This window comes from Chionomys nivalis, chromosome 15 (genome assembly GCF_950005125.1).
Source record: "Chionomys nivalis chromosome 15, mChiNiv1.1, whole genome shotgun sequence".
Classification (NCBI taxonomy): Eukaryota; Metazoa; Chordata; class Mammalia; order Rodentia; family Cricetidae; genus Chionomys; species Chionomys nivalis.
Window position 1 is genome coordinate 62,675,607 of NC_080100.1, and position 13,014 is coordinate 62,688,620.

The window sequence follows — 13,014 nt, forward strand, 5'->3', positions numbered from 1 at the left end:
GTATGTGTGTGTACCCTGTGCATGGCTGGTGCCTGTGGAGCCATATGAGGAAAATGGGTCTCTACAACTGGAGTTAGTATGGGTGGAAGTCATCTTGTGGGCCTTGGAAGTCAAACCTGGATCTTCTATAAGAGCAATAAGTACTCTGAACTACTGAGCTATCTCTCCAGCCCCAATACATATGTTTAAGAGTTATTAACTGAACATTTTTATAGTGTTATTGAAATATAATTTCACAGTTCATTTGATGATTGATTTTCATTGTTTGAGTTTAAACATTTTTATTTTTAAGACCTTCGGAAACACAATGAAAACAAAAGAAAGTCCTGGATAGCTTTGTTTCTTCTTTGTAATCCCATGGCATTGCCTTTGCTTTGGGTAGACAAGAATGTGCTTCCCCAGTCACTTCCTAAGAGCGTCGGATGGGTTCAGGGCTTGTGTTCTTCCTACGGGCAGCCACTTGTTACAGTAGCAGATGAGCAATGGACATATTAATGAAGGATTCTCCATTTTTGTCATTTTGCTGTTTTCTGAACAACTAACTTTTGCCCCTGAGGTATCTTTCAGTTTTGTGAATGAGAATCAGATTTTTAATTCTCTGAAATCTCTTTTATTAGATGTATATAGATGAAACTGCTGATGTAGTAACACCCCGAGCCTCTCGAATTTTACTTACACCATTCTTAGCCTTCAGGTAACATAGTTAACGAGTTAGTCTTGATCTTTTTTCCCCAACTGTCATGGCAAAATGAAACAAGGGATCTATATTCAAGGAACTTATTTTTAGTATGAGGCATGTTAAACAGAAGTAAAAAATTAAGAAATCTCATGAGCTTTAATGACAGATTGGTTGCCAGAGACACTGGGTACTGTGGGCATTATGCAGGAAAGGGCACGGACTCTTGAAGCAATCAGGGAGGAGCAGAGTAGACTACAGACTTTCCTTGTTGATGGCAGGGAGAAAGAAGCGTACTCTGAAAATGTGCTCACGGGATGGAAGAGGCTCATGGATTTCTTTTCTATGTATGTTTCAGAGCCCTATGTCCTGAGGATCCAGGAGGGTGACACTGCCAACTTCACAGTGCTCAGAAATGGATCTGTTAATATAACTTGCACTGTCCAGTATGCTACCATGGATGGAGAGGCTTCAGGAAGGGAGGGAGACTTTGTTCCTGTTGAGCTAGGAGAAACTCTTGTATTTGAGGCTGGGAGCAGGGAGCAGAGTGTATCTGTATATGTCAATGATGATGAAATCCCTGAAACAGATGAACCTTTTTATGTAATCCTTTTCAATTCGACAGGTAAACACATGCTGTTCTGCTAAGTATTGTGCCAGGCTGACCTTTCTTGTCAGGATTTTGCTTTGTCCCTTCATTATTTGTTTTGGTACAAATAAGATGATGACCTCCAAGTTTATTTTTTATTGTAATTAACAAATGTTTGTGGCTAGTTAACTTGAAATTATATGGTTGCTTTAGTACTCAAAAAATCTTTCAAGTTTTTACTGATTTTTATTGGAGTAGAATCATATTATATTTAGTGATATGGTTAATTGTTACAATCATTTACTTTTGTGGTTACTTCTACTTAAATTTGGCTAATTGTTGTGATGAGGAGCAGCAGGCTGCGTTCCACCACCCGGCTAGCTTTTCCTGAAATAATTACATGGAAACTATTCTTTTAAACACTGCCTGGCCCATTAATTCCAGCCTCTTATTGGCTAATTCTCACATCTTGCTTTAACCCATATTTAGTAATCTGTGTAGCACCTTGGGAAAGATCTTAACCTGCGTCCATCTCGGAAAGGAGAGCTATGGTGTCTGCCTCATTGCCTTCTTCCCAGCATTCTGTTCTGTCTACTCCACCTACCTAATTTTCTGTCCTATCAAAGGGCCAAGGCAGTTTCTTTATTAACCAATGAAAGTAACACACAGTAATCTATTCAGCATGGCCTTTTTGCCGTTTGACATGTCCTTATTATTCTTCAAGTATTTCTCTACTTTCTTCACACCAAGCTGTTCAAGCTCATGTGTTACCTTCCCACAACAATTCTGAAATCAGCCAATTCTTTTGGAAGCCCCGCTTTTGAGAATTGTTTTAGTAAATAGGATCTGACCACTGGGTGGGTTATTACTACTGATGTCTTGTTATTTCTAGGGCCTTTTAATGCATATGGTCTGGGCATAAATATGCACACATATGAATACTTTGTGTCTGTGCTCACACATGTATACACATGGAGGCTGAGTTGTTGTCTAGCATTTTTCCATAATTGTGAGGCAGAGTTTCTCCCTGAACAACATTCTTGCCCTTTCAACCATGTTGGTTGACCAACGGACCCTATGGATCTCGCAGCCTCTGGTCTACTCATAGCTGGGGTTGTAGAAGCTCCTGCCTTTTATACAGATGGTTGGGTCTGAAGGCAAAAACAGACACATGTAGCAAGTGCTTACCCATTGAGCCCCCTCCCTAGCCTTTTGTATCTTTAGTTTCACATTTCTTAAAATTTAAGTGAATAAAATGAATACATGTTAATTTTTTTTTTTTGTTAAATTAAAGGCAGCTTCTTTTTAAATTACTTTGACCTTTTTGTGTTTAATTTAGGTGACACGGTAGTTTACCAGTATGGAATAGCCACAGTCATAATTGAAGCCAATGATGACCCAAATGGGGTGTTTTCCCTGGAGCCGATAGACAAAACAGTGGAAGAAGGAAAGACGAATGCATTTTGGTAAGTATATCTGGAGAAGGAAAGTTAAAATCAGATGCAACAAAATAAGATCTTTAAGTGTGTGAAAACTGAAACACTGTTAATGTCAACAAAAATATAAATGATACAAATAAATTATAACTTTCTTTATGCTCCATATAATATTTTTCATTAAGAGAACTAACCATGAGAACCATTTATCTTCTAAACAGAACTTAATCTTTCTGCCCTTCTCCCTCCATGTTCTATCCTCTCAAGGCTGGAAGACCACAGTTATTCAGTCTTCAGCTTCTGAGTCCTTACACTTAGTGTTTTCCTTTCTTCTTCTCCTTCAAATGTGAGTTTTGATGTATTACTTTTTTTTGTAAGAAAATATTCTTCTTTCACATATTGCACGCTGACTGAAGTTTCCCTTCCTTCTTTTCCTTGAAATCACCTCAACCTCCCTTCTCCCCCAGATCCACCCCTCCATTTCCCTTCAGAAAAGGGCAGGCTTCCCAGGGATATCACGCAAACATACCATATCATGTTCTAATAGAAGGAGACACATCTCCTCCTATTTAGACAGGGCGAGACAACCCAGTATGAGGAATAGGGTCCCAAAGCAGGCAAGAGAGCACGAGCAAGGAACTCAGGACCGCGAGGGGTGCACCCACACACTGAGACAATGGGGATGCTCTATCAGGAACTCACCAAGGCCAGCTGGACTGGGTCTGAAAAAGCATGGGATAAAACCGGACTCGCTGAACATAGCGGACAATGAAGACTGCTGAGAAGTCAAGAACAAAGGCAATGGGTTTTGATCCTACTGCACGTACTGGCTTTGTGGGAGTCTAGGCTGTTTGGATGTTCACCTTACTAGACCTGGAAGGAAGTGGGAGGTCCTTGGACTTCCCACAGGGCAGAGAACCCTGACTGCTCTTCGGGGCCGACGAGAGAGGGGGAGTTGATTGGGGGAGGGGGAGGGAAATGGGAGGCGGTGGCGGGGAGGAGACAGAAATCTTTAATAAATAAAAAAAAAAGAATCAGAGAAAGCCCTTATCCCTCTGTTAGGAGTCCCATGGAAACACCAAGCTGCTGGGAGTTCTACAAGAACACCAAGCTGCACAACCATGACATATATTCAGAGGACCTAGGTGAGACCCATGCAGGCTCCCTGGATGTCAGTTCAGTCTCTTGAGCTACCATGAGCCCAGATTAGCTGATTCTGTGGGTTTTCTTGACCCCTCAGGCTCCTGCAATACTTCTGTTTCCTCTTCAGAAGGCTTTCTTGAGCTCCACTCAATGTGTGGGTGTGGGTCCCTGCATCTGCTCTCACAATTTGCTGGGAGTCTCTTATGATGATTATGTAGGCTCCTCTCTACAAGTATAGCAGAGTATCTTTAGGAATCATTTTACTGACTTTTTTATTAAGCGTCATGTTTGTTTCCATCCTTGGTCTCTGGGCCAACCAACCTCTGGTTCCTGGTGCTCCGGGACGTGTCAGGGGTGGGTTCATCTGGTGGCATGGGTCTCAAGCTGGGCCCGTCACTTGTTGGCCACTCCCACAAGTTCTGTGCCACCTGTATGTCAGCATATTGTGCAGGCAGGACAAACTGTAGGTCGAAGGTTTTGCGTCTGGGTTGGTGTCCCAAATCACTCCACTGGAAGCCTTGCCTGGTTACAGAGGGTGGCCGGCTCAGGTTCCGCATTCCCCATTACTATGAGTCTTCGCTAGGGTCGCCCTCATAGAGTCCAGGGGGTTTCCATTGCACTGGGTTTGTGCATTGCCCTTTAAATGTGCCTCCCTCCCTATTTCCAGTTGTCTCTACCTCCATAACCCTCACACCTGATCCCTCTTGTTCTCATCTCCACATGTCCCCATGTCCCTCAAAATCTATTTTATTTTTTCAGGGAAATTCATGCATCCTCCCTTCATGCATCCTCCCTTGAGCCTTCTCTGTTACTCAGCCTCTCTGGCTCTGTGGATTGTAGCATGACTATCCTTTACATTGAAGCTAATATACATTTATAAGTCAGTACTTACCATGTTTGTCTTTCTGTGTCTGAGTTACTCAGCAAGATATTTCTACTTCCATTTATTTACCTGCAAAGTTCATGATGCTTTTTTTTTTTTTTAAACAATGGAGTAATACTCCAGTGTATAAATGTACCACGTTTTCTTTTATCCATTCTTAGGTTGAGGGACATCTAGTTGTTTTTTTTTTTTTTTACTTTTTTATTTATTTATTTATTAAAAATTTCCACTCCCCCTGTCCTCCCCCTCCCCCTCACTCTCCAGTCCTAAGAGAAGTCAGGGTGCCCTTCCCTGTGGGAAGTTCAAAGCCCTCCTCCCTTCATCCAGGAAGGTGAGCATCCAAACAGACTAGACTCCCAAAAAGCCAGTGCATGCAGTAGAATCAAAACCCAGTGCCATTGTCCTTGGCTTCTCAGTCCGTCCTCATTGTCAGCCACATTCAGAGAGTCCAGTCTGATCACAGGCTCCATCAGTCCCAGTCCAGCTGGCCTTGGTGAGCTCCCATTAGGTCAGTACCACCGTCTCTGTGGGTGGACGCACCCCTCGTGGTCCTGCCTTCCTTGCTCATGTTCTCCCTCCTTCTGCTCTTTATCTGGGCCTTGGGAGCTCAACCAGTGCTCCAATGTGGGGTCTCTGTCTCTATCTCCATCCATTGCCAGATGAAGGTTCATATTCCTCTTTTTTCAGTTTCTGACTATTATGAATAAAGTTGCACAAGTGTCTTTGTGGTGTGATTGAGCATTCTTTGGGTGTATGCTCAAGAATGCATCTTAAGGTAGAGAGTCCCAATTTTCTAAGGAACTGTCGTATTGATTCCCAAAGCAATGATACTAATTTGCACTCCCACCGGCAATAGAGAGTGTTCTCTTTGTCCTGCATCCTTGCCAGTATGAGCTGTCACTTGTGCATTTGATCTTAGCAGTTCTGACAGGTGTAAAATGGAATCTCAGACACATTTTGGTTTACATTTCCCTGATGACTAAGGATGAACATTTCGTTATTTCTCTGCCCTTTGTAATTCCTCTGTTGAGAATTCTCTGTTTAGAGCTGTGCCTCATTTTTAAATCAGATTATTTGATTTTTTGATGTCTAGTTTCTTGAGTATATATATATTGGGTATTAGCCCTTTGTCAGTTGTGTAGTTGGTGAACATCCTTTCCCATTCTGTAGGCTGTTGTTTTGTCCTCTTGTCAGTGTCCTTCACCTTACAGAAACTTTTCAGTTTCATGCTCTTAGTACCTGCTCTGTTTATTTTCTGTACAGGAAGTTGTCTCCCATGCCAATGTGTTCAAGTCCTTGTCGCACTTTCTCCTCTATCAAGTTCAGTGTACGTGGATTTATGTTGAAGTCATTGATTCACTTGGACTTGAGTTTTGTGGAGAGTGATAGATATGGATCTATATGCATTCTTCTACATGCCATCATCCGGCTTGATTAGCATCATTTGGAGAAGAGGCTTTTTTTTTTTCTCCCATTGTATATTTCTGGTTCTTTATAAAAAATCAGGTGTTCATAGGTGTGTGGATTTATGTCTGGGTCTTCCATTTTGTTCCACCCATCTACCTGTCCTTTTTTCTGCCAGTAGTGTGTGTTTTGTATTACTACAGCTTTGTAGTATGATGTGAAGTCAAGGATGATGATTCCTTTTACATTCAAGATTGTTTTTGCTATCTGCCTTTTGTTTTTTCATATGGGATTGAGTATTGTTCTTCCAAGGTCTGTAAAAAATTGTGTTGTGGGACAGAAAATACTTCTAGCTAGGGTCTGGAAAGAATTGTGTTGGAATTTTAAAGGGGATTTCATTGAATCTGTAGATTACTTTTGGTAAGATGGCCATTTTTACTATGTTAATCGTACTGATCCTTGAGCATGGGAGATCTTTCCATATTCTGATGTCTTCTTCAATTTTTTTTTTGTCAAAGACTCGAAGTTCTTGTTATACAGGTCTTTCACTTGTTTGTTTAGAGTTACTCCAAGATACTTTCTATTATTTGTGCCTATTGTGAAGGCTGTTGTTCCTCTGATAATCTTTCTCAGACAGTTTGTCCTCTGCATATAGGAGGTCTACTGATTTTTTTTTTTTTGAGTTAATCTTGTATACAGCTACTTCACTAAAGGTATTTATCAGCTGTAGGAGTTCCCCGATAGAATTTTTGGATTTTCTTATGTATACTGTCAAATAATGTCTGAATACTGATACTTTGATTTCTTCCTTTCTAGTTTGTATACCCTTGATTTCCATTAGTTGCTCTAACTAGAGCATTGAGTATTATAGTGAATAAATATGGAGAGAGTAGACAATCTGGTCTTGTTTCTAATTTACATGGACTTGCCTTGAGTTTCTCTCCATTTAATTTGATGTTGGCTATTTGGCTTGCTGTAAAATGCCTGTATTGTGTTTAGGTATGTCCCTTGGATCCCTGATATCTCCAAGACTCTTACAATGGGCTGTTGGATTTTTGTCAAGGACTTTGCCGGCATCCAATGAGATGGTCATGTGGTTTTTATTTTTTCTTTCAGTTTGTTTATATGGTGGGTTACATTGACAGATTTTCATATGTCTGCATTTCTGGGATTGAAGCCTGTTTGATCATGGTGAATGATCTTTATGATGTGTCCTTGGATTCAATTTGCAAGTATTTTATTGAGTATTTTTTGCATCAATGTTCATGAGAGAATTTGTTCTGTTATTCTTATTCTTTGTTGAGTCTTTGTGTGGTTTGAGCATCAGGGTGACTGTGATCTCATAAAATTAAATTTGGCAATGTTTCTTCTGTTTCTATTTTTGGAATAATTTGAGAAATGCTGGTATTAGCTCTTCTTTGAATGTCCAGTAGAATTCTGCACTAAAACCTTTGACCCTAGACATTTTTGTTGGGAGAACTTTAGTGATTCTTTCTATTTCCTTAGAGGCTATAGGTCTATTAAATTGTTTATATGATCTTGATTAACTTTGGTCAGTGCTATCTATCAAGAAATTTGTCTACTTCTTTTAGATTTTTCAATTTTATTGAGTAAATGCTTTTGAAGTTATGACCTAATGACCTAATGATTTCTTAAATTTTCTCAGTGTCTGTTGTTATGTCTCCCTTTTTGTTTCTGATTTTCTCATTTTAGATGTTTTCTCTGTGTCTTTTAGTTATTTTTTTTAAAAAGGGTGTTTCTATCTTGTTGATTTTCTCAAAGAGCCAACTCTTTATTTCATTGACTCTTTTGTATCTTTCTCTTTGTTTCTACTTTATTGGTTTTAGCCATAAGTTTGATTATTTTCCTGTAGTCTACTCCTTTTGGGTGTGTTTTCTTACTTTTTTTTTCTAGAGCTTTCAGGTGTGTTGTTAAGATGTTGATATTAGATCTCTACAGTTTCTTTATGAAAGAATTTAGTTCTGTGAACTTTCCTCTTAGCACTGCTTTCATTGTGTTCCATAAACTTGGGTATGTTGTAGCAGCATTACTTGTAGTCAGAACCTGGAAACCACCTAAATGCCCCTTGACCAAAGAATGGATAAGGAAAATGTGGTACATTTACACAATGGAGTACTACACAGCAGAAAAAAATCATGACATCTTGAAGTTTGTGGACAAATGGATGGATCTAAAAAAAATCATATTGAGTGAGGTATCCCAGACCCAGAAAGACAAATATCATATGTACTCATTTATAAGTGGTTTTTAGATATGAAGAAAAAAACAGCCTACAATTTACAATCTCAGAGAACATAGACAACAAAGAGGACCCTAAAAGAGACAAACATGGACTTAATCTACATGGGAAGTAGAAAAAGACAAGATCTCCTGAGTAAATTGGAAGTATGGGGATTATGGGAGAGGGTAGATAGCAGTGGGGGAGGAAGGAAGAGGAGCAGAGAAAAATATATATCACAACAAAAACAATTAAAAAAGAAAACAAATAGCCATCTAAAGAGCAATAATAGAATACAGAACAAGAAAAAATTTGGGGGGTATGTTGTATACTCATTTTCATCAAATTCTAGGAATCCTTCAATTCTTTCTTTCTTTCTTCCTTGACTCAGTGTTAATTCAGTTGAGAACTTCAGTTTCCATGAGTTTATAGGCTTTCTGGTGTTGAGGAAATCCTGCTTTGATCTGTGGTGGTCTGATAGGACATAGGGAGTTATTTTAATTTTCTTGTATCTATTGAGACTTGCTCTGTGACAGAGTATATCGTCAGTTTTGGAGACAGTTTTGTGAAGGTATATTCTTTTGTGTTTGGGTGAAATGCTCTGTAGATATCAGTTAGGTCCATTTGGTTCATAATAATTGTTGGCTCCATTATTTCTTGCTTAGTTTTTGTCTGAATGACCTGTCCATTGTCATCCAGTGACAATGGGGTATTGAAGTCTCCCACTATTGATGTGTGAGGATCAACGTGTGATTTAAGCTTTAGTAATGTTTCTTTTACAGATGTGGGTACCCTTGTATTTGGAGCACAGATGCTAAGAATTGAGACATCATATTGATGGGTTTTTTGCCTTGGATGAGTGTGAAATATCCTTCCCCTTCTCTTTTGATTAAGTTTGGTTTGAAGTCTATTTTGTTAGATATTAAAATAGCTACACCAGCTTTCTTTGTGAGTCCACTTTTAAAATCTTTTTCCAATCATTTATTTGGAGATAATATCTATCTTCTATCTTTGATGTTGAGGTGTGTTTCTTGAATGCATAAGAAGGATGGGTCCTGTTTTTTTTTTTTTTTTTTTTTTTTTAATCCATTCTCTTAGTCCATGCCTTTTTTGTTGGGGGGATTGAGTCCATTGATACTGAGTGACATTAATGACGAATGATTGTTAATTCCTGCTATTGTGCTGTTGTTGGTTGTGGTGGTAGTGTGTGTGTTCCCCTATTTTGCTTTTGCTGGTGTGAGATTATTTCCCGAGTCTGCATGGGTGCAGTTAGCTTACTTGGGTTGGAATTTTCCTTCTACTACCTTCTATAGCACTGGATTTGTGGTTAGATACTATTTAAATTTGACTTTGTCATGGAATAACATGATATTTTTCCATCTATGGTGATTGAAAGTTTTGCTGGATATATAGTAGTGTAGGCTGGCATCCTCCAGGCTGTCTCCTGGAGTTTACAAGACATCTGTCCAGGACCTTCTGGCTTTTAAAGTCTCCATTGAGAAATCAGGTGTAATTCTAGTTGGTGTGTCATTATATGTTTCTCAGCCTTTTCTTCTTGCAGCTTTCAATACTCTTTCTTTGTTCTGCATGTGGTGTGTTTTGATTATTATGTGGCGAGGGGACTTTCTTTTCTGGTCCAGTCTATTTGGTGTCCTGTAAGCTTCTTTATAGGCATATCTTTTTCAGGCTAGGAAAATTTTCTTCTATGATTTTGTTAAAATATTTTCTGGGTCTTTGAGTTGGAAATCTCCTTCTATTCCTATTATTCTTAGGTTTGATCTTTTCATGATGTCCCAGATTTTCTGGATATTTTCTGTCAGGAATTTTTTAGATTTAACATTTTCTTTGATTGATGTATCGTTTTCTTCTATTGTATCTTCAACGCTTGAAAGTCTCTCTTCCATCTTCTTGTATTCTGTTTGTGAAGCTTGTGTCTTTAGTTCCTGTTCACTTGCCTACATTTTTCATCTCATCTCCAGGATTCCCTCAGATTGTGTTTTCTTTAACTGCTTCCAGATCTTGAACAGTTTTATTCATTTACTTCACCTGATTTTTTTCCTCAGCAATTTTTTTTTTGCTTTTTAAAAGGGATTTATTAATTTCCTATCATTGTTTATTTTTGTTTTCCTGGATTTCTTTAATGGATTTAAGTTTTTGCTACCTTTTCCTACCTTTCCTTGTCTGCTCAGTGAGACCTGCTGGCTAGTTCAGGGATAGGTAGAAAATGTATACTTTTAAGAGAAGACAGAATGCTTTTGTTATAGTTATATTCACCATATACACGTTTCATAAAAACCATAAAAATAATTTGTTCTATTTTCACATAGGATTTTGAGGCACCGAGGACACTTTGGCAATGTTTCTGTGATGTGGCAACTGTTTCAGAATGTTTCTCTGCAGTCTGGACAGGAGTTCTACGAAACGTCAGGAACTGTTAACTTCATCGATGGAGAAGAATCAAAACCAATAATTCTCCATGCTTTCCCAGATAGAATCCCTGAATTCAATGAATTTTATATCCTAAAGCTTGTAAATATTTCAGGTGAGGGCTTTTTTTACCTCTTATTTATCACCAAAATCTTATAATATATGCTTCATTAGAGTCGTATATAAAAATCCAGTTGATGGTGAAACGTTTTATGATTGTCTGATTTTAATGTCAAAGTCCCTTTCTTGGTAGAAATTGTTTTGTCTTGTTTTTGCAGTATTGAAGTCAAACCATAAGCCTATTTACATTAGGAGTGCCCTACCATTCATTGATCTACAGATCTTTCTCTTTTTTGTTTACCATTTTGAGACAACAGGGTATCTTTGGTGATGTACTGGTTGACTGGGTTTGCCATGAGATCTCACCGTCAGCACAGCATGGCCTTAAACACTGGATCCTACTGCCTGTATCTCCAGAGTGCCGGGGTTATAAGCACATGACAATGTGTCTGTCTTAGTTTTTCTTATTTATTCATTGGTGTTAGGCTTAGAATCTGAGGCTCTATGTTAATTATCTGTGCTGCTATTTAACTTTGCCCTTAGCCTAAAACTGTTAAGAGTTTCAGTTTTGTGAATGGAGGATTGCTCTATCTCACAATTTTTGGTTTTAAGTGTAAAAATATTGGGGGGATGGAGCTTGAATGATTAGCAATATGAATATGCTAATTGATATTATTCATGAAATTGCCCGTCAAAATGTGTTGAAAACAACACAATGTTCCCATTATTTACTGATAATGAGTAAATAATTTAACTAGAACATTTTCTGTAAAGCATACCGCTTTTTTTTTTTCCCTCAGACTAAAAGGTATCTAACTTCTGGCTTTCTAGTTATTCTAAATTTTCTTCCTTCAGGTTCTGGAGGTCAGCTAGCAGAAACCAACCTTCAGGTGACAGTCATGATTCCATTCAATGATGACCCCTTTGGAATTTTCGTCTTAGATCCAGAATGTCTAGAGAGAGAGGTGGCAGAAGATGTCCTGTCTGAAGACGATATGTCTTATATTACCAACTTTACCATTTTGAGACAACAGGGCATCTTTGGTGATGTACGCGTTGGCTGGGAAATACTGTCCGGAGAGTTCCCTGCTGGTTTGCCACCAATGCTCGACTTTTTGCTGGTGGGAAATTTTCCGAGTACTGTGCGTTTGCAGCCACACATGCGACGTCACCACAGTGGAACAGATGTCCTGTACTTCAGCGGACTAGAAGGTGCATTTGGGACTGTTGACCCAAAGTACCACCCTTCTAGGAACAACACAATTGCCAACTTTACATTTTCAGCTTGGGTAATGCCTAATGCCAATACAAATGGATTTCTCATAGCAAAGGATGACGGCAATGGAAGCATCTACTATGGCGTAAAAATTCAAACAAACGAATCCCATGTAACGCTTTCCCTTCATTACAAAACGTTCGGATCAAATGTTACATATATTGCCAAGACCACAGTCGTGAAATATTTAGAAGAAGGAGTTTGGCTTCATGTTTTAATCATCCTAGATGATGGAATAATTGAATTCTACTTGGATGGAAACGCAGTGCCCAGAGGAATCAAGAGTCTGAAAGGAGAAGCCATTACTGATGGTGAGTGTCAACTTCATAACTAGCACACTGAATTCGAGAGATTCTCAATTTTCAATTAAAATTTGATTTTTACAACAGAGCTCGGAACTGTTTTGAAACGTGACTCTATTTTTCTCTTACAAAGCTGTGTGCTTAGGAAGATCAAGATAAAGTCACGTTGAATATTTCTAGGGGAATGAGAAACAGGCTCTAGGCAAGAGCTGTGCAAGCAGATGACTAGAAAACTTTGTAGGAAGAAAAGAAAAACTAGGAGCATCGCTTGTCTCTCAAGTGGGTGGTCAGGATGGGGACTGTTCAGCATAGTGATGAGCAAAAGTCTGGAATTCTGAAACAGCCTCTGTGTCTGGGGAACTGTTTCTCCTTCAGGACGATCAGAAGTGAAGGGCAATGGACATTAGAAAGAAGAGGGGAAAGGTGAAAATATCCACCAGAAATGATTACATGCTTTATATTATTAGTAGGTGAGTGGATGAGTTCTGTGGCTTACTTTGAAGAGATAATATTTGTTGACTTTCAGCCAAATCACATGCTCTCTCTCTGAGTAACTCACTGTAGACTGTATGTTCTTGG

At 38.9% G+C, this 13,014-nt stretch overlaps 1 protein-coding gene across 1 annotated transcript in view; it reads left to right on the forward strand.

Annotated features, from left to right (window-relative positions):
* Positions 1 to 13,014, forward strand: part of Adgrv1 (adhesion G protein-coupled receptor V1) — a 550,578-nt gene that overhangs the window by 37,810 nt on the left and 499,754 nt on the right. The window contains exons 18-21 of the mRNA XM_057789515.1: positions 1,035 to 1,301; positions 2,605 to 2,731; positions 10,698 to 10,912; positions 11,713 to 12,444. Coding sequence (XP_057645498.1) covers positions 1,035 to 1,301; positions 2,605 to 2,731; positions 10,698 to 10,912; positions 11,713 to 12,444 — 1,341 coding nt within the window. The remainder of the gene's footprint in view (positions 1 to 1,034; positions 1,302 to 2,604; positions 2,732 to 10,697; positions 10,913 to 11,712; positions 12,445 to 13,014) is intronic.